The sequence below is a fragment of the Aquarana catesbeiana genome, linkage group LG06 (assembly GCF_042186555.1).
Source record: "Aquarana catesbeiana isolate 2022-GZ linkage group LG06, ASM4218655v1, whole genome shotgun sequence".
NCBI lineage: Eukaryota > Metazoa > Chordata > Amphibia > Anura > Ranidae > Aquarana > Aquarana catesbeiana.
Window position 1 is genome coordinate 99,951,043 of NC_133329.1, and position 27,518 is coordinate 99,978,560.

At 43.4% G+C, this 27,518-nt stretch overlaps 1 protein-coding gene across 1 annotated transcript in view; it reads left to right on the forward strand.

The window, feature by feature from the left end:
• The window catches only part of LOC141148783 (uncharacterized), a 112,524-nt gene that overhangs the window by 28,565 nt on the left and 56,441 nt on the right, over positions 1-27,518 (forward strand). The window contains exons 2-7 of the mRNA XM_073636516.1: positions 9,494-13,267; positions 17,743-17,834; positions 17,923-17,981; positions 22,583-22,749; positions 24,558-24,717; positions 26,447-26,638. Of these exons, the coding sequence (XP_073492617.1) occupies positions 9,494-13,267; positions 17,743-17,834; positions 17,923-17,981; positions 22,583-22,749; positions 24,558-24,717; positions 26,447-26,638 (4,444 nt within the window). The remainder of the gene's footprint in view (positions 1-9,493; positions 13,268-17,742; positions 17,835-17,922; positions 17,982-22,582; positions 22,750-24,557; positions 24,718-26,446; positions 26,639-27,518) is intronic.

Below are 27,518 nucleotides of genomic sequence, written 5' to 3' on the forward strand. Positions count from 1 at the left end.
ATTGTGACCCAGTAAAAAAGGCGCAGTACAACAGTACCTCAGTCAACTGTTCCTATTTGTCCAGGGGCAAAATCCATATATATATGTAAATATACACATATGTGGAAAGTCAGTCTATCAGGGCTGCCACCATGAAGGACCGGAAGCCAAGTCCAATGTGCTAGAAGGAAAACAAGGAGAAGGGGCGCCACTGAGTATGTATCAAACACAATTTAATGATAAAAAGCAATATCCACTCACATGTAGAGCTGAAATGTTGAGGTACATCTCCGAGCAGGAGAGAGAGAGGAGGACTACAGGTAGCAGCAAGTCCATATATACTAGCATCACATCTCGTCCACCGGGGATGGGCTGCAGTAAGCTCTCATAGTAGTCCAAGTGGCTCACCAAAAAGGAAGGGATCGCAATGGAGCCGTCAGAAATGGTGCGGGTTCTGGGAGGGGGGTGGTAAGGACGCCGGAGCCGGTCTTCAACTGTGCTGCGATATCAAACAGCACCTCGTACGGCATCCGTGGTGGTGAAAGAAGCCAGAACGAGGCTTGGATGGCAAACACAGTGGTGCCAGACAGTGACGTCACTACTGTGCGACGCGTTTCCGAGTCAGCTCGCTATTGATGGAGAGAATAGCGGCATACCGCGACCGGTTCCATTTTTTCTTTTTTCACTTCATTTGAAAGGCACAAAGTGACACTTTATTAATGTCTCCGCAGCAATATGTGGTGCCATCTAGTGCACTGCAAAAAAACGCAGCATATCTGCTCACACCATGCTGTGGTGTGAGCAGGGCACACAGAAAGCAATTGTTTTCTGTATGCGCTTGTGGTGACTGGTGTTTATCAAATTCGGAAAACAGACACCGCACATAGTGGGAAGAGCCCCAAAACTGAATGTATACCTTTTTAAGGTGTTCCTAAGCCCGCAACAGTAAAATCAGTCTATATATGCAGTAAATCATGCTTGTTATACTCACTGTAGAGCCTAAGGGGTTAATCCTCTGCATTGTGTAAAAAAGGCTGTTTGATCCTGTCTTCTCTGATCCTGTCCTTTTTTTTTTTTTACTGTCCCTGATCCATCTCCTGATAGAACAGAGCCTTGGAGACACTCTGCACATGCTCAGTTTGGTGTGCGCTGCTAGAGAGTTTTTATTATATTTTTTTCTTGGTAGGGTGCATGTGATCAGCACAGGGCCAATCGGCACTGTCCAGGGGTCAGAGGTCCTGCAGCCTCATAGGACAGTCAGAGTAGAATGAAAACTCCTAAAAAGCTTTAACCAAACACGGATAGAAGTTGCAAGACTGCTCTGACTGCTAATAAGAAAAGGTATTTAGCAATTTATATTCACTAAAATAATTGCATATCCATGTTCTGTGTACTGTGGGAGACTAGATATAGTGAATGCAGGGTCCTGGGATTAGTAACACCTTCAAGGAGTCAGAAAGTCTCCAGGTTTTTCACCTTAATGCATCCTATGCATTAAGGTGCAAAGCCTTCTGTGCTGCAGCTGGCATCCAGAGCCCCCCTTTTTCTTACCTGAGCCCGTCCGTTCCAGTGATGTGTATGAGCCGCTGTTTCCATCCTCATTGGATAGAATGATAGCAACAGGAGCCATTGGCCCCGCTGCTGTCAATCAAATCCAGTGACATGGGAGCGGGGCAGAGTCCTGCTGTCTGTGTCAATGGATGCAACAGCGGGACCTGTGATTGCACCCGCACGGGTGCCCCCATGGAAAGCAGCTCTTCGTGGGGGGGCCCGATGAAGAGGAGGATCAGGGCTGTTCTGTGCAAGGGTTTTGCAGTAAGTATAACAAGTTTGTTATTTTAGAAAACAACTAACCTTTACAATCACTTTGAGTGAAATTTAGCTTTCTAAGACATTATTTGTCGTAAACAATTGTCACATATTTTCTTACAAAATACTATTTTCACCCTTTTAATCAGTTTTTTTTTGCATCTCACTATTGCTAAATCCCTCCAGTTTTTTTTTTTTTTTTAGTCACTTCCTGCCTGCATGCCCTCGCTCTAACTTATTTCTCTGGATCACCTTTCCTGATAGTGACAACAAAGTTGTCACCCTATATTTATACCTGCACTACGTTCATATTGATCCACAATGCACCGTGCGCTTGTGTCTGCGCAGTGTGGTGCTTTGCGGTACCATTGCATGAATACTAATGCTCTGTAACACACACACCTACACACTAGAATTTGAGGGGTGTTAAAACCCTGTGGTTGAGCCACGCCACCCAACTGCTTCCATTTTAGCTACAGAGGTAGCAGCCGGGGGTGTGCACTTACCATGGGCGAGATGCTTTGGACGCAGTTGCTATGCACTAGTGCAGGGTTCAAGGGGTAACGAAGGCAATGAGGAGGTGATACAACGCTTCCTCACTGCCCGTCGAATACTCACTAAAAAGTGATATGGGCCGCAGATCGCTATTCAGAGACCGAAGCAAGTGTGAACGATCCCTTTGGACCCATTCGTGCCTGTGCACATGTTCGGTTGCATCTTATTTGCAATTTTCAATGCGCATTGTAATGGGTTTTTTTTTAATGATGTGGGTATGACATGCATTTTGGTGAAATGCAATGGTACAATGTGAATTAGCCCTAAGAGTAGAATTTGTTTTTCATTTGTGGCTTGCTCTGCCTTTTCGCGGTCAACGCCATGCTTGGTAGCCCAATCTGTTTTCTTTTAAAGGTCACTAAATACTCAAACAGCCGGGGTCTTCCAAGGCTGGAGGCAACTCGTAAGTGCTGTCAGGTTAAGAGAAAATGAAAAATAGGCCGTCCAATTACTGCGTCCTCCTGTGTCCTATAACGCTTAGCTGTGGATATGACTCTGTGTTTCCTGTCTGGCTGCCCCAGGTCAGAAAAAAAACAGCTTTTTCCCTCTTGCAGCAAAATCTTTAGGCTGGTTGTAAACAACATAATATCTTCAGTAATTTAGTGTAATGGCAGACCTCAAGATGACGTTGTACTGCAGGAGAATTTAATGCAGATATATCCTTACCATAGTCTGCCATAGTGATCGCTTTATTTTTCATAGTTTAAAGAGTAATAGACAGTGTCATTGACTGAAAATGGCAATAGCCAATGATGTGACGATCATCCCCCCGCCCCTTTGTTGCGCACATCTGCGGAGTGGGGAATGCCCTGGCCAAGGCTGATTGGGTGCTGATATGGTGGGAGTGATAGCTTGCTCCCAGCTTCAATCCAAACCTTAAGTTGGGACCAAGTCTGTGCTCATCCCTAGTAATTTGTCCTTGTGGGACAGATTTTAAATTGCGCCTTCACTTCCTTTTGAAGTTACAGGTGAAATTGGTCTTTGAGGAATGTTCCTTGGCCAGAGGTATGTGGACCCTCTTTCAATTGACTGATTTCTGGTATCTCCAGTGAAGGGTGTTGTTAATACAAACACATTTGTAACCAGGGGTGCCCATCCTTCGACCCAAGACGGCTATAAATGCGGCCCAACACAAAATCGTAAACTTACTCAAAAATGTTGATTTTCTTTTTTTGGATTTTTTTGTAAAAATGTGAACACATGCGACCATGGACTTTTATACGTTTTATAAGCTTCCCAAAGAAAAAATATCCCACTCTTCACAATCGCGTCTTTCATCGTGTCACCAGTTTTCGGCAGCACCGACATTTGTGAGGAGCTATTTTCAAGGACGAAGCATACAAACGGCCAAATTAGAACCAAAATATTTCAACACCTTGAAATATTTTGGTTCTAATTCTCACTAAATTCTCAAGGTGTTGAAATATTTTGGTTCTAATTCTCACTAAATTCTCAACACCTTGAGAATTTTGTGAGAATTGCTACTCCATCCATCCAACCAGATATTGATGTGTTTGTTTATCAAAAACCGCGTCAAATACCAAACTTGTTTTATGTTGCCTTCTTTTACTTTTATAATAAAAAAATATTACAAAAAAATGAAGTTTTATTACTCAGATATATTATCTATATCAGTGATCATTAACTTGCAATCTTCCCAGCATTTTCTGCTCATCAGCTGTCCTTGTAATAACTATATTTTTTTGTTTGGCCCAAGATAATTCCTCTTCTTCCAGTGTGGCCCAGGGAAGTCTAAAGGTTGGACACCCCTGTTTTTAACAATTGTGTGCCTCCAACCTTGTGGCAACAACTGGAGGAAGGCGTTTTCCATTCCAGTATGGCTGTGCCACCTGTGTACAAAGCCAGCTCCATAAAGACATGGTTTGATGAGTTTGGGGTGGAGGAGGCCAAGTATCTTGCACAGAGCCCTGACCTCAACCCTACTGAACTCCTGTAGGATTTATTGAACCTCCACCCTGAGCAAGTACTTCTCATCTATCCTCAGTGCCTGACCTCAAAAATGCTCTTTTGCTTAAATGGGAACATATTCCCTCAGACACACGTCAAAATCTTTTGCAAGGCCTTTCCAGAACAGTGGAGGTTGTTATAGGTGACTTCCAACCTTGTAGTAATAGCCTGAGGGAAGGCCTTTTTCTGTTCCAGCATGACTGTGCTCCTAAAGCTAGCTCCATAAAAATATGTTTTTTTGAGTTTGGTGTGGAGGATGTGAAGTGGCCTGCACAGAGCCCTGATCTCAACTCAGACCACTGTTGAGAAGAACTGGAATGCCAATTATGAGCCAGGTATTCTTCTTATCCAGCATCAGTACATGGGCTCACCAGTGCTTTTTTGGCTGGATGGGTCTACATTTCCGAAAACACTCCAATATCTTGTTGAAAGCCTTCCCAAAAGAGGGAAAGTAGTTATGGCAGCAAAGGGGGCAACGCCATATTAATGCCTGATATTTTGGAATTGTATACAGGTTCATGCAGGTGTGATAGTCCCCAAATGTTTGGTGTAGCTTGGTGAGTAAAATGCTTCATCCTGAACTGTGTTTGAGGGGATAGATGGAGGACAGAAGGGTTAGAACTTCTCTCAAGTTTTATGCTGCCTACATTCCCATTGTGACTCTCTTTGTGTCTTGATCTTGGTGATATGACAGTATCTGCCCCCAGTGAGGACTTAGGCAGGCCATCACGGTTCGGATCTCAGGCGGTTCAGCAGGAAACGGCCAAGATTTGAAATGTGTATGAGCAGGCTGAATATACTAAGTTGATTGATTGATCAACTTGGGTACAACCAGTCTGCTGGGTTTTACTTTCACCTTTGATTATTGCTAGTGACTTCTATAGCCGCTAGCAATAATAACTGTCTTTTCTCAGCAGGGATGGCTTCCCCCACTCCCACACCCCGCGAAGACATTGGCTCGGCAGAAGGGATTCCCGCATCAACACCATCTACGTTGATGGGGAAATCGAGCAAATTTCTTTCCTGCAATTTGCTCCGTGTATGACCGCCCTTAGGCTGGCCATACATTATACAATTTCCTTGTAAATTTACCAAAGCCATGTAATATGAGGTCAAACCTAAACACTTTCAATTTGTATGCAATCAGGGTGGCCCTTGCACTATAGTTGATGGTAAATCTAAAGGAAATTGAATTAGAAAATTGTATAATGTATGGCCAGCTTTAGACCGCATTGAAAACATGGCAGAGGTCGCGGTCCTTCCACACTTTATCCAAATCTAAAAAAAAAAAAGTGTTAGCTGGAACCTTAATTTGATTGAGTGTGCAAGCTGCCATTGCTGATCAAGGATTACTTGATTGGAGTACTGTCAGTTATCTAAAAAGAGAGCACAGTACAGCGGTAGATGTTTCCATTCATACTGGCTGAATCGCACTGATACCTTGGACTGAACTGCAAAGGAAAGGAGGGGTCACTTCTCTGACTTATTCTCTTTGTGTGCATAACTTGAGCTGTTGAGCACTGTAAACAACATGTTTTTTTGTTTTTTACAACAAAAGGGCAAAGCAGATACAGGATATCGCATGTAAAGAAGTCTCCACCTGCGGCCTGGAAATAGGAATAAGAAATATTCACATTCAGCATTTAAAATTTTACCTGGCGATAAAAAAGGAGAAAATATATCTTGACGTCTTGACCATAGTGAATAAAAGATAGTAATATATATACAAAACCACTGTACATTTGTTTGCTCATTTAAGCTTATGCACAATATCTGCCTGTTTCATGTTCATGGGAGCAGGTGACCTCTCACGATGCAGTACTTGGGTCTAGTGGTCAATTGCAAGCCTGAACATTGTTATGTTAGGTGGAGGACGATGCCATCAACCATGTGTAAGATGCTACACCATATGAGCTTACACAGGGGCTGAATGCAGTGGCAGTAGGGTCGCGGGGAAAGTAAGTTGAGTCAAGGGTGGGCTTTAAAGAGACCCTTTAATTTTTTTCTTAATAGACAAAGTAACATTAAAAACCCTGGGTGAGAGTAAGTCTGCAAGAAGCTAGTGTATCCAAACTGTCTCGTGGCACCAGACTTGGCTTCCACCACTCCTGGAAGTGCCATGTGATGTGCCATCTGCCGCGGGAGCTTTGTCAGAATCTCAGCGGCTCATTAGCACAAGCTGTGCTTGTTGTCCCACTCTAGCGTAATTGACATCCATTATGTATCTGCAGGGTTTAGTGATCTGGCTATTACCCAGTGGCTAATTTGGGCTTTCCTCACGGACAACTCAACTCTGGTTTCTCAAACATTTTTTAGGAATTGTCATGTTTGAGATGTGAGAGGCATATGGGCTGGTTGGTAATATATGCACATGTAGAATGAACACTGATTACACTCCGCACAGCTTCAGATTTATTGTTGATATAACACTGAATCTAATTCCATTCTGTTTGTTTTACTTGAGCCGTATTTTCAAAGTTCTCCAAGGCTGTATTCAAACGACAGTGTTTTGTGAATAATCGCACAATCACACAATTGTACACGCATTCATGAAAAGTGCAAAAAATGCGTGTTACGTTTGCGGTGCTATTCTTTGTCAATGGCACCAGAATGTGCCAAGCAGATGTGCAGTTAAAAAAAAAAAAACCTGCAGAGCTCGAAGCTCAAGATGATAAACTAGATACTTTGCCACGTTTTTCATGCGTAGGGCAGCCAATTGGCAAGAGTGGTTTGTCCTATGCGTGTAGCGCATCAACAAGCAAAAGAAGTGCATACTGTATGTACAAGGCCTGACGTCCCACGTCATAGTGTGGATGCAGCCTAATTCTCTTACGTTGTATCATTATAGGGGTTCCATGACCTAATAATCAAGGGTATGGACATTTAAATATTTACACATCTATAATAAGTAGGCATGAGTTTGGGCATCCTCCAAAACTCACCTCTATCCAAACTTCAAAGTCGTTTTTTTAGTCCAATCAGCTGCGGGCCAGGTCATTCACTCCTCTGCAGCACACATAAACAAAGGGGCTGGTGACATCAGTGCGCTTAGGTGTGCTGTGGGCAGTAAATGGCCCAGCCCGCAGTTGATTGGACTTTTTTAAGTTCGTCTTTGAATATCAGATAGAGGTGAGTTTGGAGGATAGTTAGTGAACACAGGAGGATGCTCGCTCAACACAGGCATCATTCTGAGAACATTGGACAAGGTTAAGATCGTGATGTCGCAGGGCCACCTCTCCACCACATCCAATCAGAGAATGCTTTTCATTCATTGAGAAGATCCAGGACCGAAAACTAGCGGTGATCACTGTAGTGGTGGTGCCAACTACAGTGGTTTCCAGCTTCCACAGGGATCGGCCAGCTATGACATATACATACTTACAATGGTCCAGGCTGGACCAATGTCACTGTGCAAAAACATGCATACTTTGAATTCAGCTTTGGTAAACCACTGGTTCACTAGCCAAACTCCATCCATAACTTTGTTTTTAGTTTTCTTCCTGAGTCACTGCTGGGAGGGAAAGCAAGGTGAACAGAGTGGCTGTTGGAAGGGGGAGCAGAGTTGCTGAGAGATATACTGTATAAATACTTAAATGTCCATAGCCTAGTGACACGTTCCCTTTGGGAAAATAACAATATAAGTAGCATTGTAAAAAAACAAAAAAAGCTACAATGTAAACTTATACAGTGTGCCGTATTTATATTATTATGTCAATATATAAGTGTCTATCTACATCAGTCTTTCTCAACCTTTTTACCCCAAAGGGACCCTTGAATTAATTTTCAGATCTCAGGAAACTCGTGCCTAAAACAAAAAAAAAAATGCATCTTACATTGATGGCCAATGGAAAGAACCTCCCCCTTAGGGGTGGGCAGAATGCTACTCCTCCAGATTACTAAAAAGATCATTGATGTCACCTGGCTCTGCCAAGTGGCGTTAGAACTAGAACAATACAGGCACCATCAGATGGGAGGTCCACCACCAACAGCTACAGGAATCCCTAGCAACCCCTGGAGGAACCATAGGGTTCTATGGAAACCTGGTTGAGAATGGTTGTTTTACATGGTAAAGAGGATCTGCTGTTAAAATTCACACGTCACAACCAACAGGGTAGCCCAGTTATTTATGTGGAAGACAATCCCAAACTGTTTGAGATGGGTTGAACTAGAGGCTGCATTTGAGGTCCATTACCTATTAGCCTCCTGACCTACTACACCTGCCAAGAAGCCTCATTGGGTTTCTCTTGCAAAATTTAACAAAACATCTTAGGCAGCCGCAGCCCATAGACTTACTACATGTATGAGATGGATCAAAATGTTCAGTCTCTGACAAGCACATTTTAGTTTGCCTAATTATTTTCCAGGGCAGACGCAAAGGGAATTGACCATAAGTTATTAATGGATTGGTGTAGTTATAGAGGATATAGATAAGTCAGTGATAACCAGGAAATCACTGTCTGTTAAATATAAACTACCATCAATTTTTTATTTTTTTTTAAATACGTTTTACAGAATTGAAGGTCTCAGTCCTCATGGTCTTCCATGGATTCGGAATAGACATACTTGTTACAACATGCTAACTGACTACTGCTGACCATGTGTTCTATATATACTAATCTTTATCCCTGTAAACCCGAACACAAATGAATTAAACAGGTTCTGAGGCTAATTTAATGCACATAAGGCACCAAGTGAGTTTAATTACCATCTTAATCAGCCACAGAACCTGTGTAATTAATATATGTTCGGTTTTAAAGGGATGATTTGGCAACCCTAGGTATGAAGCCATATTAAGGGTTTGAGTCCCTGCGAGTCTATGGATACTCTTATGTAGTAAGCAGATTCCAGCAATCGAAGCTCTACCACAAAAGATTTGGTGGATTTATAATATGGAAAAATCATATACATATTGGGGTCTAAACTGACATAACTACCATGTGGCTTGAGCCCCATAGTGTGCAAGCTATCAGGATTACCCCAGGCCAGATTCCACTGACCTTCTCATTGATTTCTTGGGTGTGGCCCCATTCTTTCCTATCAATTGTTACTGTATGAACCACAGGTCTATTTCCACTTGGTCAGTAACTATTCCAAAGCGAAAGCAATTGTCACTTGAGAAATGTTGACCGTTTTGTGCTGACATTCTTATGGATACGATATCTCCTTTTTTAACCCCGTTTAGAGCTTGTTGCCAATAACACCGATGCAGTGGAATATTTTGCAAGTACTACCTTAGGGGCTCAGTTCACCATGGCTGTCACCCCCAAGACCATGCTTCGAACACCAGCATCCCGTGGACCAGCAAACAAGACAGCTGCGCCTCATCCTCCACCTCTAAAAGATGGCAAAAAACAACATAGTCCTCTGAAAGGCATATCTGTAAGGCCTGCCAAAGTCCAGCCACTGCAAGGAGGTGCAAATGTCAGTGATGCAAATCATCCTCGTTTTCAGCAAAGAAGCTCAACTCCCTATGAGTCTCAGCTGAACTCTACCAAGATACCATTGACTGCCAGGAGCCATTCATTGAGTGATTCCTATCAAAAGCGACCAGTTATTAGAAAAGGGCCAATGGTACCCAGCAAAGCCAAAACGGTTCCAATAGTTCCAAATAAAAACCCTTCTGCAAGATATCAAAGCCTTCCACATTTACATCATAAAAATGTCACATCAAAACCCGTAACAGGTCAGTTGAGAGACTCCAATTTTACAGTTGGCTCAACAGGGCTGTCAGTCGGCCCCATACCTCAGCGGACTGCCACCATACCTCTGAGAAACACTATTAAATCTGGCCAAAAAGGCATGCCATTTCCGCCTGATAGGGTTAAGCAGTTTCCAGTGGCATTACAAGCAGTAACACAGATGGGTAGGCAGCTGAAAGAAAAATCAAGTAACACATCAGTTCTGCTCAATACCCTTGTAAATCATAATTCTAGCTTCCTCACTAACAGCCTTCAACATATGGCTCAGTCTTCTAATTCCACCTTTACAACTGGAAAAGAGGCTGTGTTGTATGAACTGAATTCTCTGAATACCCAGGACCATCTATTGAATGCTGAAAATGTGACTTCTGAGCCTGAAGCTGATCGGCACAACGATGTCTCAAGAGCTGGACTTTTAAGAAAGGTAAATTGGCCAGAAGTACATGATTCCAAAGTCATGCAAGAGTTAAAATCCAAAGTAAATGTAAAGATACCAGACATAAATATATTTATGAACACAAACCTGAGCTCAACAGAACTTTCTGGACTTGCCCAAAAAGACAGAGCTCAGTTCCATCCAGAATTAACCACTGACACCAGTGTCGTTGGACTTACACATATTGGTGTATTGGCCACTCAGGCTGCAAGGACTTCTGATAATGTGGGTCATTCAAGTGAGCATTCTGAAGGACCTGTAGAAACAGCAACAGCAGTCCATAGTCGATTAATGACAGGGGTAGCTGCACAAGCCAAAAGAGAAAAAGACAAGACTTGGCTGGGCACGACAGAAGGCCACCAAATTCACAGTAATATGACACATTCCCATAAACACAGACACCTAGTTATAGAGTCACTTACCCAAAATGAAACCAACACCATATCTCAACATAAAGGCACAGCTCATGATAGAACAGTTCCTTCAGAACCAAACAGACATCATCAGAAACACTTACACAACCACACCCAGCCACACTCACATAGCCACCATAAACATCACTCAAACCACCATTTACAAAGGAATCACGTTTCACAGACTCTGGTACACAATAATGAACAAGAACAGCCAGATTTAACCACTCAGATGCAACCAAGGCAGTCTAACTCACAACAGCTTCACACAAAGTTGGTAACATCTACCCAGAGACATGTTTTTATCCAAAATGATACCCACTTTAGTACTAGGCTATCAGATGCCTCCTATATAGGAGGTCTAAAGGAGAATGAGATGGGGTCCGTAACAGCGGGACTTTCAGGAATATCCGGAACAGCTAGTCCAAGGCTGACTACCCAGACTGACTTTCACAGTCAGTCTGAACTGACCACACAGTCCCAAGAACCCACTACACATTTCTCAATTTCTGTAACAGACAGTCAAACTGCAGTTCACAAGCTAAACCGCCTGGAACAAGGTAGACAACCGGAAGCATATCCCAGCCTACACACTAAACCATTCATACACAGACATTCAGAATCACACACAAGGTACCACTTGACCCAAACAACAAAATACAATGTAACCACACACCTTCAAGTAGCAGCAACTGAACATGCTCAGTTAGATATCACCCCACCCATTACACAGAACCAATCAGGCACTCGTTTAACCCAAGAGGAGCTAACCACACCCACACAGGAGCAGCAAACCATAAAGAACCAGACAAATCTAACTTTTCTGAGTCCACCAAAGCTAAGCACATCAGAAGTAGGTTTAACCACCCAAACTCAGTCTAAGTTAATCACACAGACCCAACCAGAGCTGTCTACAGAGCAGGATTTTTCCACAAGGGCCTGGTCAACGATGTCCACCCAAAAACCTCCTAACCTAACAACAAAAAGCCCACTGATGCCTACTACTGTAACATTGCCTTATCTGATCACACCATCCCAGCCAGAACCAACAAGAAAGAACCTGCTAAATTCTGGAACATCAGCATATGTTAATAAAACTCAACCAGAACCAATCACTGATAGCCACTTGAAAGGAAATGATGGAAAAGAATTCTCCACCAATACAGAGCCAGTCATAAACAATGCTCTGGCCTCTACTTATCAAACAAAACCAATCCCAAACAGCCCCATGAAACTTGATAATTACACAAAGCCAATCACAAACACAGGATCTTCCACACAGAAAGAATTTGTGACAAAGACCAGGACAGTCTTCCCAACAATGCCAGAGCTAATTACAAAGGTCACCACTGAATCAACAAATAACACAGATCCATTTCTAAAGGGTGAGATAAAAACTGACTCTCAGATGGAACCAGTTACTAAGAGTAAGGATGAGTCCACTGCACAAAATGAACCAGCATCTAGGAGAGATTCTACTACAAGACACAAACCAACAACAGTGACCCATCCCACCACAAAATCAGAATGGGTCACGGATGAAATGGATACCCAGAAACAAACAACGCTAACCCCAAATACTCATACAGGATCAACCACACAAACAGAACCAATCACAAACTGGAAGATAGAATCAACTACACTGTTAGAGTCTACCACTGAGAATTTAACAGATTCCACAGACACAGAGCCAATCACAAGGTATGTAGCAGAACTTGACACAGAAAAAGAACCAACCACTGCAAACAAAATGGACTCATTCACACAAACAAGTTTCACAAGCCACAGTAGCGGTAAAAAAGAGCCAGCGATTGAGATTGGACTACTGAACCAAACAGAATTGATCCCCAAGATATCATTTAAGCCAACTGTATCCTATCCTCATGGACCTACATCTCACAAAGGGCTAATGCAATCTACACAGTCAAATGCTGGAACATCTACATATCATCAGTCAACCACATGGCCTGGACCAGAGTTGACCATGAATGTTAATGAAAAAGCTGACATGCAAACTCCCGGAGACCAAGCTGTGGACATGTATGCACCAACAGAAAGGACCTCATTTACCAACCATGCCAATGTAACTGAGTATAGGACAGAAAGCCCCGCCCCAGCAACAACAGGTGGACCACATGGCTACACTCAAAATGGTGTGCACTATTCTAAAACAACACCAGCTTGGGATGTGGAAACATATCATCCTAAATCAAGACTTCCTTTAGACCAGCATCAAGACCATGCAACTGCAGTGAAAAATGATGGATCAGAGCCTCCTAGCTCAACAAAATCAGTGACTTCACCACAATCCAGCACCTTCACCCCCCTTACACTTAGTGAGATGATGTCTTCACCTTCTGGGAGAGACAGAATCTTCTTTGTAGATGAACAACAACCGGTCTTTAAAGGTCAGTCGTGAAATTTCTTCCACATTGACGAGAACCATTTTTTTTTGTCTTGACTTTTTTTCTTTTTTTTTTTTTTTTTAACTCAGCAGAGATGTCTCTAAGAATAGTTCAGCAGCTGATTTTGTTTACTGACCTTTTCAAAAAGATAATTCATAGAGATATCAAGGCAGGTTTTCAAATCGTAGGAATTGAGAAACTACTGCATTTGTAGACCTGAGACAGTTTCAGCCATCTATGATAGAGCAGAAGAATATTTCCATTGTGCAAAAGTAATTTGTATCTGATTCTATGCAAATAGTAGTATGTAGTGGACATTGAACTTAAGGCCTGCCATAGAAGGACCAAATTTCTTTCCTGCAAACAGAGGTTTCAGGAAAGAAATTTGCTCGATTTCCCCCATCAACACAGACAGTGTTGACAAGGGAATCCCTCGCATGGAGCCATTGTGTCCTCCCGGCAGGAGCAGCGGAAGCCACCCCTTCTGGGAGAACATAGTGATTTATAACAGCCGCTAGAAATAATCACATGTAAAATCGGACAGCCTGGTTGCACAAAAGTTGATTGATCGATCAACTTGGGTATATTCAGCCCGCCCATACATGGTTAGAATCTCGGGCCGGTTCCTGCTGAACTGGCCGAGTTTCAAACTGTCTACTATGGTCAGCTTAAAGGGATTAGTCCATCTTCACCTTTCTGTAGAGTGGCTGGGCTCTGGTGTGCGGCATCTCCACCTTCTGTCTAATGCTCAGTCCATCTACCATTAACATGTCAGCAAAGAAACTGGTTCACAAAGGAGAAGAAGAGACAGCTGCTGCAGTTGTCAAGTACATGCATCCTCCCAAACCTTCCCATTATGGCTGAAGCTTGATTGTGCCTTCTGCATATTTCTGTTGGCCAATGAGGCTGCCTGTCATAATTATGGGACAAAAGGAATGCAGGTGGGCGTGGTTTAGTGTTAAGCTCTGATACTTACCTGTCAGAGCGTCCCAAAATATCTTCTCAAAATATCTGCCAACTGGATAAGTCACTCATCATCTTTATATATATATATATATATATATATATATATATATATATATACATACATACATACAACTAATTATAAAGAATGTAGCACTGTACACCAATCTAATACCATAAAAAAGGTCCAAAAGAAATAAAAAGTGTACTAAAAAGTCCCATGCTCAAAAGAAGGCAAACCTCCAATCATTTAAATATTCTTATTCAAGGTAAGTGAAAATGCAGCAAAAAAAAAAAAATTGTCTCTTTCCGTGTTTTCACCCTGCGCTCCAGTGCTCCACCACTCCCCACAGACTGAGACTCACCAAAACAACATGCCTCTCGTATAAATGATTGAAATATAGAGCTTTTATATAATAGCAGAACTCCCACTGCCTCCGGAACTCTATATTCCAACATTCCACCCAATACCAGGCTCAATCACATGGGATATAAGAAGAAGAAAGGTTTCAGTAATTTCATATCAGCGACTTATAGCGGGACTGCAATATTGCGGCAGACAGTCGGACACTAACTGACATTTTTTAAATTTTTTGGGGATCAGTGACACTAATACAATGATCAAAGGTCACTGTACTAATGACACTGGCTGGGAAGGGGTTAACATCCGGGGCAATTAAAGGGTTAACTATGTGCCTAGCCAGTGTTTCTGTGTACTATGGGAGGTGCTTTCACTGGGCGGGAGACATGGATCCTTGTCCCTTCTTTGCAGGAACACAGGATCCATGCCTTCCCTACTGACAGAACAGCAATCTGTCTTGTTTACATAGGCAGACCTCCGTTCTCCCTCAGTACCGAGGGATCGGTGTGTTCCGGTGGACATCGAGTCCACGGTACCCGCCGATCAGCTCCTGTTGTGTATAATAACAGCGGGAGCAGCGAGCATGCGTGCCCCAGACCCCGAAGTGCAGGTACGTGATCCTGCGCAGCAGTGCCAATTTGCCGCCGTATATGTAAGTTATGTGATGGGCAAGTGGTTAACGGGGGACACAGACAGCAATAAAAATCTGACAGATGTTCTAATCCCTCTCCACTCTATCCAAAACTAAAAAAAAAAAGATTTGCCTTTAGTTTTACTTTAAAGTTATTGTAAAGCTTTGTTTAAAAAACAAAAAACAAAAAGCAAACATGTTATACTTACCTCCTCTGTGCAAGGGTTTTGCACAGAGCGACCCTGATCCTCCTTTTCTGGGGTCCTCCTGCGGTGCTCCTGGCTCCTACTCTTCTCGAGTGCCCCCACGGAAAGCGGCATTCCATGGGGGCACTTGTGCGGGGCTTGCTCCCGGGTCCTGCTGCTGCGTCCATTGGCACAGACAGCAGGACTCGGCCCCACCAATGGGAAAAAGGGGGGGCTCTGGGGGGACTGCTCCAACACAAAAGGTTTTTCACCTTAATGCATTAAGGTGAAAAGCCGTGAGGGTTTACAACCCCTTTTAAGTGCTTTTTGGCCACTGACAGAGCAAGTATATTGATCAGGAGTTTTATGTTTACTCAGACTTGTTCCATGCTGGTGACTCAAAAAGTATTGCATCCAGAGAGAGCCAGGCAACCAGCATTTTCAGAAGGTGGTCAGTAGTGGCAGTCCAAGATTCTAATGTATTTTTTATTTTTTCACAAATTAAATAATTAATAATACCTGTAACTTTTAGAGCTCTTTTAGTGAAACTTTAATGCTGAGCTCTAGGCAGATAGAGTGCATCTGTGTATCCCTTAATATGTCATTAAAGTGTAACTAAAGGTCAGGTTTTTATTGCTGTCTCTGCCCCTGTTAGGGAGATTCATCCTCTCTATTTGTCCAGTTTACCGTTATCATCATGAGTGAAAGTAAAAGAAAATCCCAAATTTTGGCTTGACATCAGAATAGTAATAGAGAGGAAATCTTTCACTCACTTTGGAGGGATCTCCTCTCACTTCCTGTTTTGGCTGTGAAACAGGAAGTGAAGGGAAATCTCTCCCCTATGGGACACAAATGGGGAAAAAAAAGACAGGGGCTATAACCCTCCCTTACTCTACCCAAAATAAGAAAAAAGTTTTCCCCTTTCACACTGCCAGCGGGCCGTGTCAGCGCTAAAGCGCCGCTAGTTTTAACTTTAGCTTTTAACCCCTGCTAGCAGCCGAAGAAAGGGTTAAATGTGCCCGAAAAGTGCCACTGCCGAAACGCTTTGCAGGCGCTTCAACAGCGGTGCCCAGTCATTTCAATGGGCAGGGGCAGTGGAGGAGCAGTGTATACACTGATGTTGGACAAGAAGGCCTGGCTCACAGTCTTCACTCTAATTTGTCCCGAAGGTGTTCTATCCACCCCAAACTCGCACATCCATGTCTTTATGGACCTTGCTTTGTGCATTGAGGTGAAGTCATGTTGGAACAGGAAGGGGCCATCCCCAAACTGTTCCCACCAAATTGTCCAAAATGTCTTGGTATGCTGACGCCTTAAGAGTTCCCTTCACTGGAACTAAGGAGCCAAGACCGACCCCTGAAAAATAACCCCACACCATAATCCCCCCTCCACCAAATGATTTGGACCAGTGCACAAAGCAAGGTCCATAAAGACATGGATGAGCGAGTTTGTGGTGGAGGAACTTGACTGGCCTACATAGAGTCCTGACCGCAACCCAATAGAACACCTTTGGGGTGAATTAGAGTGGAGACTGTGAGCCAGGTCTTCTCGTCCAACATCAGTGCCTGACCTCATAAATGCTCCTCTGGAGGAATGGTCAAACATTCCCATAGACACACTCCTAAACCTTGTGGACAGCCTTCCCAGAAGAGTTGAAGCTGTTCTAGCTGCAAAGGGTGGGCTAACTCAATATTGAACCCTACGGACTAAGACTGGGATGCCATTAAAGTTCATGTGCGTGTAAAGGCGGGCGTCCCAATACTTTTGGCAGCATAGGGAGTTATTTACGAAAGGCAAATCCACTTTGCACTACAAGTGCAAACTACAAGTGCAAAGTGCACTTGAAATTGCACTGAGAGTGCACTTGGAAGTGCAGTCGCTGTAGATCCGAAGGGTACATGCAAGGAAAATAAAAAAACAGCATTTTAGCTTGCACATGATTGGATAATAAAATCAAAAGAGCTTCCCCTCATTTCAGATCTACCCCTCAGATTTACAGCGACTCCACTTCCAAGTGCACTTGCAGTGTAATTTCAAGTGCACTTTGCACTTGTAGTTTGCACTTGTAGTGCAAAGTGGATTTGCCTTTATTAAATAGCCACCAAAGTGTATATATCAGGCCAGGTAGGGCTCTGTTGTGTGGCAGAGCTGTGCAAATCTGGATGGACAGCAATACAAATCCAGCCAAATTTTTTTTATATATATATATATATATATATATAATCTGCGTACTTAGCTGTGTGCCCATAGTTCAGCTCACATAGTGCTTAGTAGAACCTTGTCTGTATTCAGTATATCACCTGTAACATTCTGTCCCAATCTTCTTCTTCTTCTTCAGTGCCAACAATCAGCGTGACTTACAAAGTGAATATACAACAACCTGCGATGTGCAGTGATCCTGAACCCTGCAAAAAACATTTCAGCAAAGAGGTTAGTGACCCTCGAGGGGCTTTGAATGGGCTGTGTCTTCCAGACAGCCATTTATTAAACATCTAATTGGGTTCATGTCTTTCTACAGGTAACTTCCGCATACAAGTATATTGCTGGATTTGACAGGGCGGATGTGATCAATGTGACGTAAGTGAAATAGTCACAGCTGTGTCACTGCGCTGGTTATGAAGTAGATGTGGATAATAAAGACGTGAAGAGCACATTATAACTAGATTATGTCTAATGTTTAAGACTTTGTCCTAGGCTGATGTAAATCTGGCCATCATATCACATATGTGAGCAACACACGGTACAACATATGATATCACTGCATGGATAGAACTCCATGCTGTATTGTACCTGAGGGCGCTGGCTGATTAATGGAGGGGATCTGACAGCTTGGTTATATGAAAGAGGGTGGCCATATTGTAAAGCAGCATTGCTTCCAGCACGCCAGTGGATAAGAAAAATGACAATGCCCTTTCATTTCCTAAATTATAGGTTGTAGGAAGGTATCTTAGTCCAAAAACAAAAATGTAATATATTGCAGTTTACCTATCCTAAGATATGGTGGCTGCATTCGTTTTCTTTTTCCAGGCTTCTGTTTTTTTGTTTGTTTTTTCACCTGATGATCCTGCTGGTAATACACTTCCTGTCTTTGGGTGACAACACTAAGGGCTAGTTTACACTTGCTTCAAAACAAGGCTTTGGACACGCTTTGTGAAAGCTCTCTGAACGCCAGTCAATGCTCCCGTCACTAAATAAAATGGTTAGCTTACAGTCCTGTTTACACCTTGCTTTTGCTTTCCTGCGGATTTGCTTAAAAAATGATACCCCATGTCGCTTAAGTGGTGCTTCAAAGCATCTTCAAAGCCTCTATAGAAGTCTATGGCAAAGCTCGCTTGAAGCACCTGCAGCTTTTGAGAGGCTTTAATTCAGCTTTAGCTTTGCTTTGTTTTGGAGATATTGCAGGTATGAGGTATTAACACACACACACACACACAGGGCATCTGCTAACCTTAAACAAAGCTTCAAAAGAGCCTCACTGAAGCATCACTAAAGCTTCACTGAAGCACCAACGAAGCTTCACCGAAGCTTCATCGAAGCACCACCGAAGCATGAAAAACACATCATAAAAGCATGTTGAAGCAGTAGGAACTTTAATGTGTGTTGAAGCCAAAGCAAGTGTAAATGAGCCCTACTCTGTGTTCTGTATCTATGGAGGAACAGCATTGTCACCTTAGGACAGAAAGTGTGTTATGACTACAGAATACTGTAGGCCACAGAGAGCTGCAAACGTTAACTTATGGCAGGACCAATACGCATATTTTTGCATTTGTTTGGTTGATATACCACAACACTTCCAATGCTATATTTAAAGTGGTTGTAAAGTCAGAAGATTTTTTTTTATCTGAATGCATTCTATGCATTCAGATAAAAAAACCTTCTGTGTGCAGCTGCCCCTCTAATACTCACCTGAACCCCCTCTCTATCCGGCGATGTGCACAAGTGCCTCGGCCGTCCGGGACTCTCCCTCCTGATTGGAGAGACACAGCAGCGGCGCCAATGGCTCCCGCTGCTGTCAATCAAAGTTATTAGTCAATCAGGAGGGAGAGGGGGGGGAGCGAACCGCAGCTCCTTGTCTGAATGGACACATGGAGCTGCGACTCGACTCGGGTGCCCCCATAGCAAGCTGCTTGCTGTGGAGGCACTCGGCAGGAAGGAGGGGCCAGGAGAGCCAGCGGGGGATCTGAGAAGAGGAGGATCGGGGCTACTCTGTGCAAAACCATTTCACAGAGCAGGTAAGTATAACGTGTTTTGTTATTTTTAAAGAACAAAAAAAAACGAGACTTTACAATCACTTTAACCTCTTGCTGATCACATAACTCATTTGTGCAGTGGCAAAGAAGGTGGGCTTCAACCCCCAAATTATGCATATACATGTTAGGTTTGACAAGGTGCTTTTTGGAAAACAGGCACACAGCAATATTTATTTTGGAGAGTAGCGGCTTCCTCTGTGGTGTTCTGCCACGGACACCCTTCCTGTTTAAACACTTACATATGGTAGACTAATGAACAGGGATGTTTGCCAGTTCCTGGTGATGTCTTCAAGCCTTTAGCTGTTGCTTATGGGTTCTTCTTTTCTTTATTGAGGATTCTGTGTTGTGCCTTGGGAGTCATCTTAGCTGGGCACCCACTTCGAGGATGAGTAGCCTTAGTACTTTTATAAACTTGTCTAACTGTCGACTGATGAATGCCAAAACGCTTTGAGATTGCTTTGTATCCCTTTCCAGCCTTATGCAGATCAACTACTTTTGATTGTATGTTTTCAGAGAGCTTTAGTTGTAATAGGTCTATGAATTCACTTACTTCACTTACTTTTTCCTCCAGCACTGGGAATGTTTATTGTGTGTGGACACAAGAAATTAGAATTGTTTGTGTGTTATCCTCCTATTTGTGTTTGTCTGCAACAATTCTTACATTGGTGGTCAGTGGGAGGAATGCTTTTTACATTTATGGTCAGTGGGAAGAATGCTCCTTACATTGGTGGCCAGTGGGGAGAATACCCCTCACATTGGTGGTCATTGAGACGAATTCCCCTTACATTGGTGATGATCAGTTGGAAGAATGCACCTTAAATTGATGATCAGTGGGAAGGATAGTTTTTACATTGGTGATCAGTTGGAAGAATTGCCCCATTACAGTGGTGATCAGTGGGAAGAATGTTCCTGACGTTGGTGATCAGTGGGGAGAATACCCCTTACATTGGTGGTCAGTGGGAAGCGTGCTTCTTACATTGGTGGTCAGTGAGAAGAAAGCCCCTTACATTGGTATTCAGTGGGAAAATGCCCCATTACAGTGGTGGTCAGTGAGAAGAAAGCCCGTTATATTGGTGGTGGTCAGTGAGAAGAAAGCCCCTTACATTGGTGGTGGTCAGTGAGAAGAAAGCCCCTTACATTTGGTGGTGGTCAGTGAGAAGAAAGCCCCTTACATTTGGTGGTGGTCAGTGAGACGAAAGCCCCTTACATTTGGTGGTGGTCAGTGAGACGAAAGCCCCTTACATTTGGTGGTGGTCAGTGAGACGAAAGCCCCTTACATTTGGTGGTGGTCAGTGAGAAGAAAGCCCCTTACATTTGGTGGTGGTCAGTGAGAAGAAAGCCCCTTACATTTGGTGGTGGTCAGTGAGAAGAAAGCCCCTTACATTTGGTGGTGGTTCAGTGAGAAGAAAGCCCCTTACATTTGGTGGTGGTCAGTGAGAAGAAAGCCCCTTACATTTGGTGGTGGTCAGTGAGAAGAAAAACCCTTACATTGGTGGTGGTCAGTGAGAAGAAAGCCCCTTACATTTGGTGGTGGTCAGTGAGAAGAAAGCCCCTTACATTTGGTGGTGGTCAGTGAGAAGAAAGCCCCTTACATTTGGTGGTGGTCAGTGAGAAGAAAGCCCCTTACATGGTTGTGGTCAGTGAGAAGAAAGCCCCTTACATGGTTGTGGTCAGTGAGAAGAAAGCCCCTTACATTGATGGTCAGTGAGAAGAATGCCTCCCTTACAGATAGCTAAAAAAGTTAACAGGTGTCAGTGATTATATATCGGAGAGACAGAAATTGCTCATTGGTCAAGAAACCCCCAGCAACCTTTTGGATGAATCCTGGTTAAGAAAGGCTGGTCTACAATCTATAATGTTGTGTATGAAATGCTCCTGTTTGCCTGGCCATGTAGATTAAAAGCATTTTTAAGGAAAAGTTATTTTTAATCAATAGCAAACAGAGTGATAGACAGTGACCAGAATATTTCCATCCCTGGGTTCCCCTACTGCCCTGATCTGCAACTGGAGCTTTACACTACAACACTATGAGTCTCTCAGGAAATGCTTCCCACAATGCAGCGCCACTAGGCCTCAGAATGTCATGTTACCCTTGTGCATGTGTCGACTGTTAGAAAGTTGATACTTGCATAAGAATTCTGGGCCTATCCATCCCGCAAATAAGGACATCAGGGGCGGGGGAGTGTAAGTAAGAGGCAACAGCAGGCCCACCATAATGCGTTTGTGCTGTCGGTTATTTTACTTGGCTGGAGCACATTATAGGTACACTTTTTTTTATTTTTTACTTACCTAAAAAAGTAAGTTGCCTGTTGAGGGATTGCAATGGGCAAAAAGAGCACTTTACTTTAGAACCTCACTAATGGTGAGAAAATATGGCGGGTGGTGGTATTAGTGACCACCTTCTAAAAATGCTAGTTGCCTGGTTGTTGGGCTTCTTCAAGGTTTCAGTACTCTGAGACGCCAACCTGAACCAAGTATGCAAATCAGCAGTTCTGACTTTAGTCCAACAGTCTCTAATCTTCATATTTATTTTGGAATTGTGAGTGAGAAGCAATAAAGCCAAAGGCAACCGGAAAAAGGTCAGCCATAGCATCCCCATATGGTTGTTGGTGTCTTTATATCCTGAATAGCCTTGAATCTGAGGTTGGGAAAATACAGACCTGTGTGTTCTCTGGTTCCCAGCTCCGCCCTTCTGTAATGCTCAGGAACGATGCACAGCAGAGACTGAAATGATTCTGGTTATATTTGCCGTAAAAATCCTATTGATTTTGCAAATGATATAAAATTCAGATAAAAGGTAAGTTAAATGGATTTGTTTATGTAAGAAGAAAAAAGATTGCCTGATTTAGTTACCTTCTTGCCGGGAGTTGCTATTTAAATTTGCCTTTTATCCTGCGTTGGCAGTAGCTTATTTGCTTGTTGTTTTAGGCTGGCTGGCACTGCCCTGGAATACAAAGTGCAGTACAGTGTGCGAGTAGGGAGCGCGATGTCTATAGAACAGGAATCGGTACTTGCTAACCCAACGTCAGTGTTTGAGGCCTTGGTTCCCTCGGAGTACACCCTCCTCTCCGCAATCCGCAACACTTCCATGGCAGGTAAGGAGACAGAGGAGAGACCTTTCGAGGTCATGTACAGCTGACGGCTCCTTTCTGCCATTATTGATCGACTGACCTGTGGTGACACAAGAGCCAACTGACCAGGGATGGTCTCCTCCTAGAATCTGTATATATTTCTTTGCAGAGAGCTCACCCCGCTGACCTGTTCTTCTCTCACTAACAGCACTTTTCATTCCTCCATAAAAGCTTCCCTGCCGCATTTCACTAAATGAAATCCATTTTAGATCAGTCACATTTTATGACCCTTAAGTAAATGTTCAGCAACAGTTTCACGTCATTAAATAACCATCTCAAGTCAGAGTGTGGTCTCCTGCCAAAACAACCAGCAATACGTTCCTTTGTGTCTTAGTCATCCATTTTTTCTCCTTTTTTGTTCTCTATTTTGGTGGACCCATTGTCAACATAAAATCCCCACCCCACCATACCCCACCAATATTGGGTTTATTGTGTTCAGAACTAAAAATATGACTTTTTTTTTTTTTTATATTTTCCAAGCTGGAAAAATAAAACATAATAATATTTACCAATTCGAGCTAGCAGCTGACAATAGTAAGCTAGTACTTATTTAGTAGATCTAATGTGTGTGCAGTAAACCTTATTGCACATGACAAGAAGAGAGGTCAGAAGAGAATGCCAACATGTTTCGGGGTCTTCATCAGGACTAAGAAATATTTATTTGCCTTGATGAAAAATTATTGAGCCTCTGATTCAGCGTACACATGAGCGGGCTTTTCTATCGGACTCGTCCGACTGACAATCCGATCGTGTGTGGGCTTCATGGGACCTTCAGCTGACTTTTCCAGTCGAAAATCTGACGGACTTTAGATTGAAACATGCTTCTAATCTTTACGTCGTAACTCCGCCGGATCCAGTTCCTATCGAGAAATCCGCTCGTCTGTATGCTAGTCCGACGGACGAAAACCCACGCTAGGGCAGCTATTGGCTACCGGCTATTAACTTCCTTATTTTAGCCCGGTCGCATCGCATCGCATCGGACTTTGGTGTGATCGTGGGTAGGCAAGTCCGTTCATTCAAAAGTCCGTCGGAAGTCCGTCAAAAGTCCATCGAAAGGTAGTCAGATCAGTCTGGTCGAAAAAGTCCGCCCATGTGTACACGGCATAACACATCGGCTTTCCCTTCTGACCTCTTCTCATGTGCAATAGGATTTCATAGGCTTACATTGGATTTGTGACACTCTCATCCTCTTTAAATGTCTTAAAGACTGCTCCAGTGAAAAAAGTTGCTTCTACAAATTTGGTTTTAAAGCCCTGTCCCTCTGTTTTTGGGTCCAACGTTTACCAACAGATTTATTGTCAAAGAAATTCCAAGTAGTGTTGACAGCCCTACCCAACTTCTTCCCTGCTAGAGCCCCCATCTCCATTCCATAAGGAGGGGAGAGAGGGTCTGTAGTCCATTGAGGGGGGTTGGGGGGGCTGATAACACTACTTGGGTTTTCAGAGGCAGCAATGTCCACTCACTACAGGAAGTTAGGATTTTACTGGGTTTCAGTTATTCTTGTACTTGCAGGGTCTATAAAGATACAAAACATAGGGGAATGTGTATGCATTGCAGAGGTACTGCCTACAGTTTATTCCTTTATTTTGCCCAGACATACACTTCAATTCTTCCCCCGTTCACACTGATAAATGGTATGAGGTCAGTTCCATATTTTGCAACACATGGCAGGTTGTTTGTTGAGCGAACCCTTTGAAGGACAATGCAGTCATGGTCTTCTGGAGTCACACTTACGTCCATTCACCTACTTCTGGCCTTTCTGTTTTCCACAGATACGGTTGAGCCCTGTACAGAATGGTTCACGTGTCCCCGGGGATTCCGCTGTGTGCCTCAGCGCAAGCTTAGCGCCTTCTGTCTGTCACCTTGTCACAGCACTTTTTGTCAAAATGACGGCATCTGTATACACCGCAAAGGCCAGGACCCCGCGTGTCAGTAAGTAGCAAAGCCACCCGGCTTTTCTTTTCATATGTCATTTGCATTGATGGATATCAAAATTTGTTTAACTCCACATCTATAATTCAGGAACAATTACACCCTTACAATTTATTTTCCATCTTGTATAGAGTTTGTAGAAGTTTTTTTATATTTGTGTCCCCATTCGGGAGATTTTCTCTCCCTTCCTGTCCTTGCAATGCCTGTACAAGAAATGGGAGGCACAATTGCCACCAGGACAAGAAGGCACGGGGAACAATAAAAACTTTGTCAGAAGTTTTAAGCCTCTTCACCCTTCTGTACGATTTCATGTTTGCCTGGGTTCCCCTTGGAGAGGTTTGTCCTCTTTGTCACTTCCAACAGGAAGTGAGGGAAAAGCTGCACTATAGGGACACAGACCGCAATTAAAAAAAAAAAAAACTGACAGGGGTTCTAACCCTACCCTGTACTATACAAAAGTCAATATTCAGGCTAGAGTTGAGTATTAGGTTCTCTATTAGGAATCCTGTAACGTGCAGGGGTTCGATCTACCGTCTGCTATTGCTACTACCCATTGCAAGTGGGCGGAGCTGAAACCACTCTGCTATTTGAATATAGACTGATCATATTGCATACCGAGGAGCAACTGAGAAAAACACTGCTTATCGGCCTGCAGAATTGTAACTACGTTTTGGTATGGATCTAAATTGCTCTGCCATTATCCGCATGAACAATAAGTTTTGTTTCAACCATGATTTTTCTTTAATCCTCTCTTGTTTCTGATGGGTGCTATTTATAACTAAAAATCGTTGGCCATTATAATCCAATAAGATATTATTACATAAAGCCCACTGTGGTTATTCACGAGAGATGACATGAACTCAGTGCCGGGACAAGATCACTTAGTGCCCAGGGCAAAAATGCCAAATAAGCCAAGAGCTTATGAGAAGGATGGGGAGAGAGAGCACAGCCCAGGCCTCCACCTGCCTCTCTCCTCCTATCCTTGCTGCTTCCAGCACTGGGCTAACAGAAGTAGTGAAGTGACTACTCCTGTCAGCCTTATAGTAGAAGGAACATGTGGCCCCTATCCCTACAATACACGCTGCGCCAAGGGCAGCCCCCACCCTTCTGCCCACCTCTTTTCCCAGACCTGCATGAACTGTCCCACCAGCTTTCCTTTTTCTGTATATCTTCCAGCAGCTGCAAACCAGTGGTTGATTGTGGGGTGCACAGCAATAAAATAGAATGGAAATGTAATTGCTTCAGAGTGACTGTTACATTCTCTAAAATACCCATATTTTAGATACACCACTAAAGTGTTTTAATAAAATAAAATGCTATAATGCTATTTTTGTCTATTGGAATGTTTAGCTCAGGCCATGTCCATCTAAATGAATATTCAATGTTGGCTAATTATTTCCACCAGCATTTTTAGCCTCTTTGAGACTCAGTACAACCACCACTCCTGAGTTCCCAGCTCCTCCCACTTTGACATTAATAGTCAGTAATTAGTAATAAAGTAAATGATAGATGCTGGTTACTCCAGCAGGTAGATCTCAGCACTGGTGTCTATGAGCCATACAGGAAGCCAGGTTGTCATTCTATCAAGCAGCATCTGCCCATCAATGAGATTTCAATTATGGGTGGACTAACCCTTTAAACTTGTAAATGTATCATCATAGTAATAGTTCCTTTTCCCCTATCATTCATGTGTTTATTGCTCTGATTTAGCCAGTTCTTTTCCTCTTAGGTGCCCAGTTGGCAGAGATTTTTGGTACATGGGACCTGCCTGCGATTACCGAATGACCCATCACCGCCTTGCTGCCATTGCCTGCGCTGTCGTGTTCTGCATCATCATTTGTGCTGCGGCGGCTGTTTTCTTTCTGGTCCGCAGGTTCCAGACACAGATCCTTCAGCAGAAAGTGGCTCAGACGCAGAGCAGGTAATTTGAATACAAATATGTGGTATCTAGAAGAAATGGAGCAACCAAATTCCTTTAACCACTTCAATACCAGGCACTTAGACACCTTCCTGCCCAAGCCAATTTTCAGCTTTCAGCACTGTCGTAATTTGAATGACAATTGTGGGGTCATGCTACACTGTACCCAAACAAATTTTTTATCACTTTGTTCCCACAAATAGAGCTTTCTTTTGGTGGTATTTGATCACCTCTGCGATTTTTTATTTTTTGTGCAACAAATAAAAAAAGACCGAAAATTTTGAAAAAAGTTTTTCTTTGTTTCTATTAAAACTTTTTGTAAATAAGTAAGTTTTCTTCTTCAATGACGGGCACTGATATGGCTGCACTGACAGGCACTGATAAGGCAGCACTGATGGGCACTGATGAGGTGGCACTGATGAGGTGGCACTGATGATGGGCACTCATAGGTGGCACTCATAGGTGGCACTTATGGGCACTTGTAGGTGGCACTGATGGGCACTTGTAGGTGGCACTGATGGGTACTTATGGGTGGCACTGATAGGTGGCACGGATGGGCACTGATAGGTGGGCACAGATGGGTGGCACTGATAGGTGGGCACTGATGGGTGGCACTGATGGACACTGATGGGTGGCATTGGTGGGCATCACTGATGTAATTTGTTACATAATGGTGCCAGTCAGTGCCCATTTGTGGGCACTGATTGGCACAGATTGGGCATTCATTTGCACATGTGGATGGCCATGGGGTACATACCTGTCCATCCACATGTTGCCCCCTTCCCTGGTGGTCCTGGCAGCTTCCCTGGTGGTCCAGTGTGGGCATCCGAGGGGGGGGCTGCACTGATAAACAATCAACGCAGACCCCCCCCCCTGTCAGGAG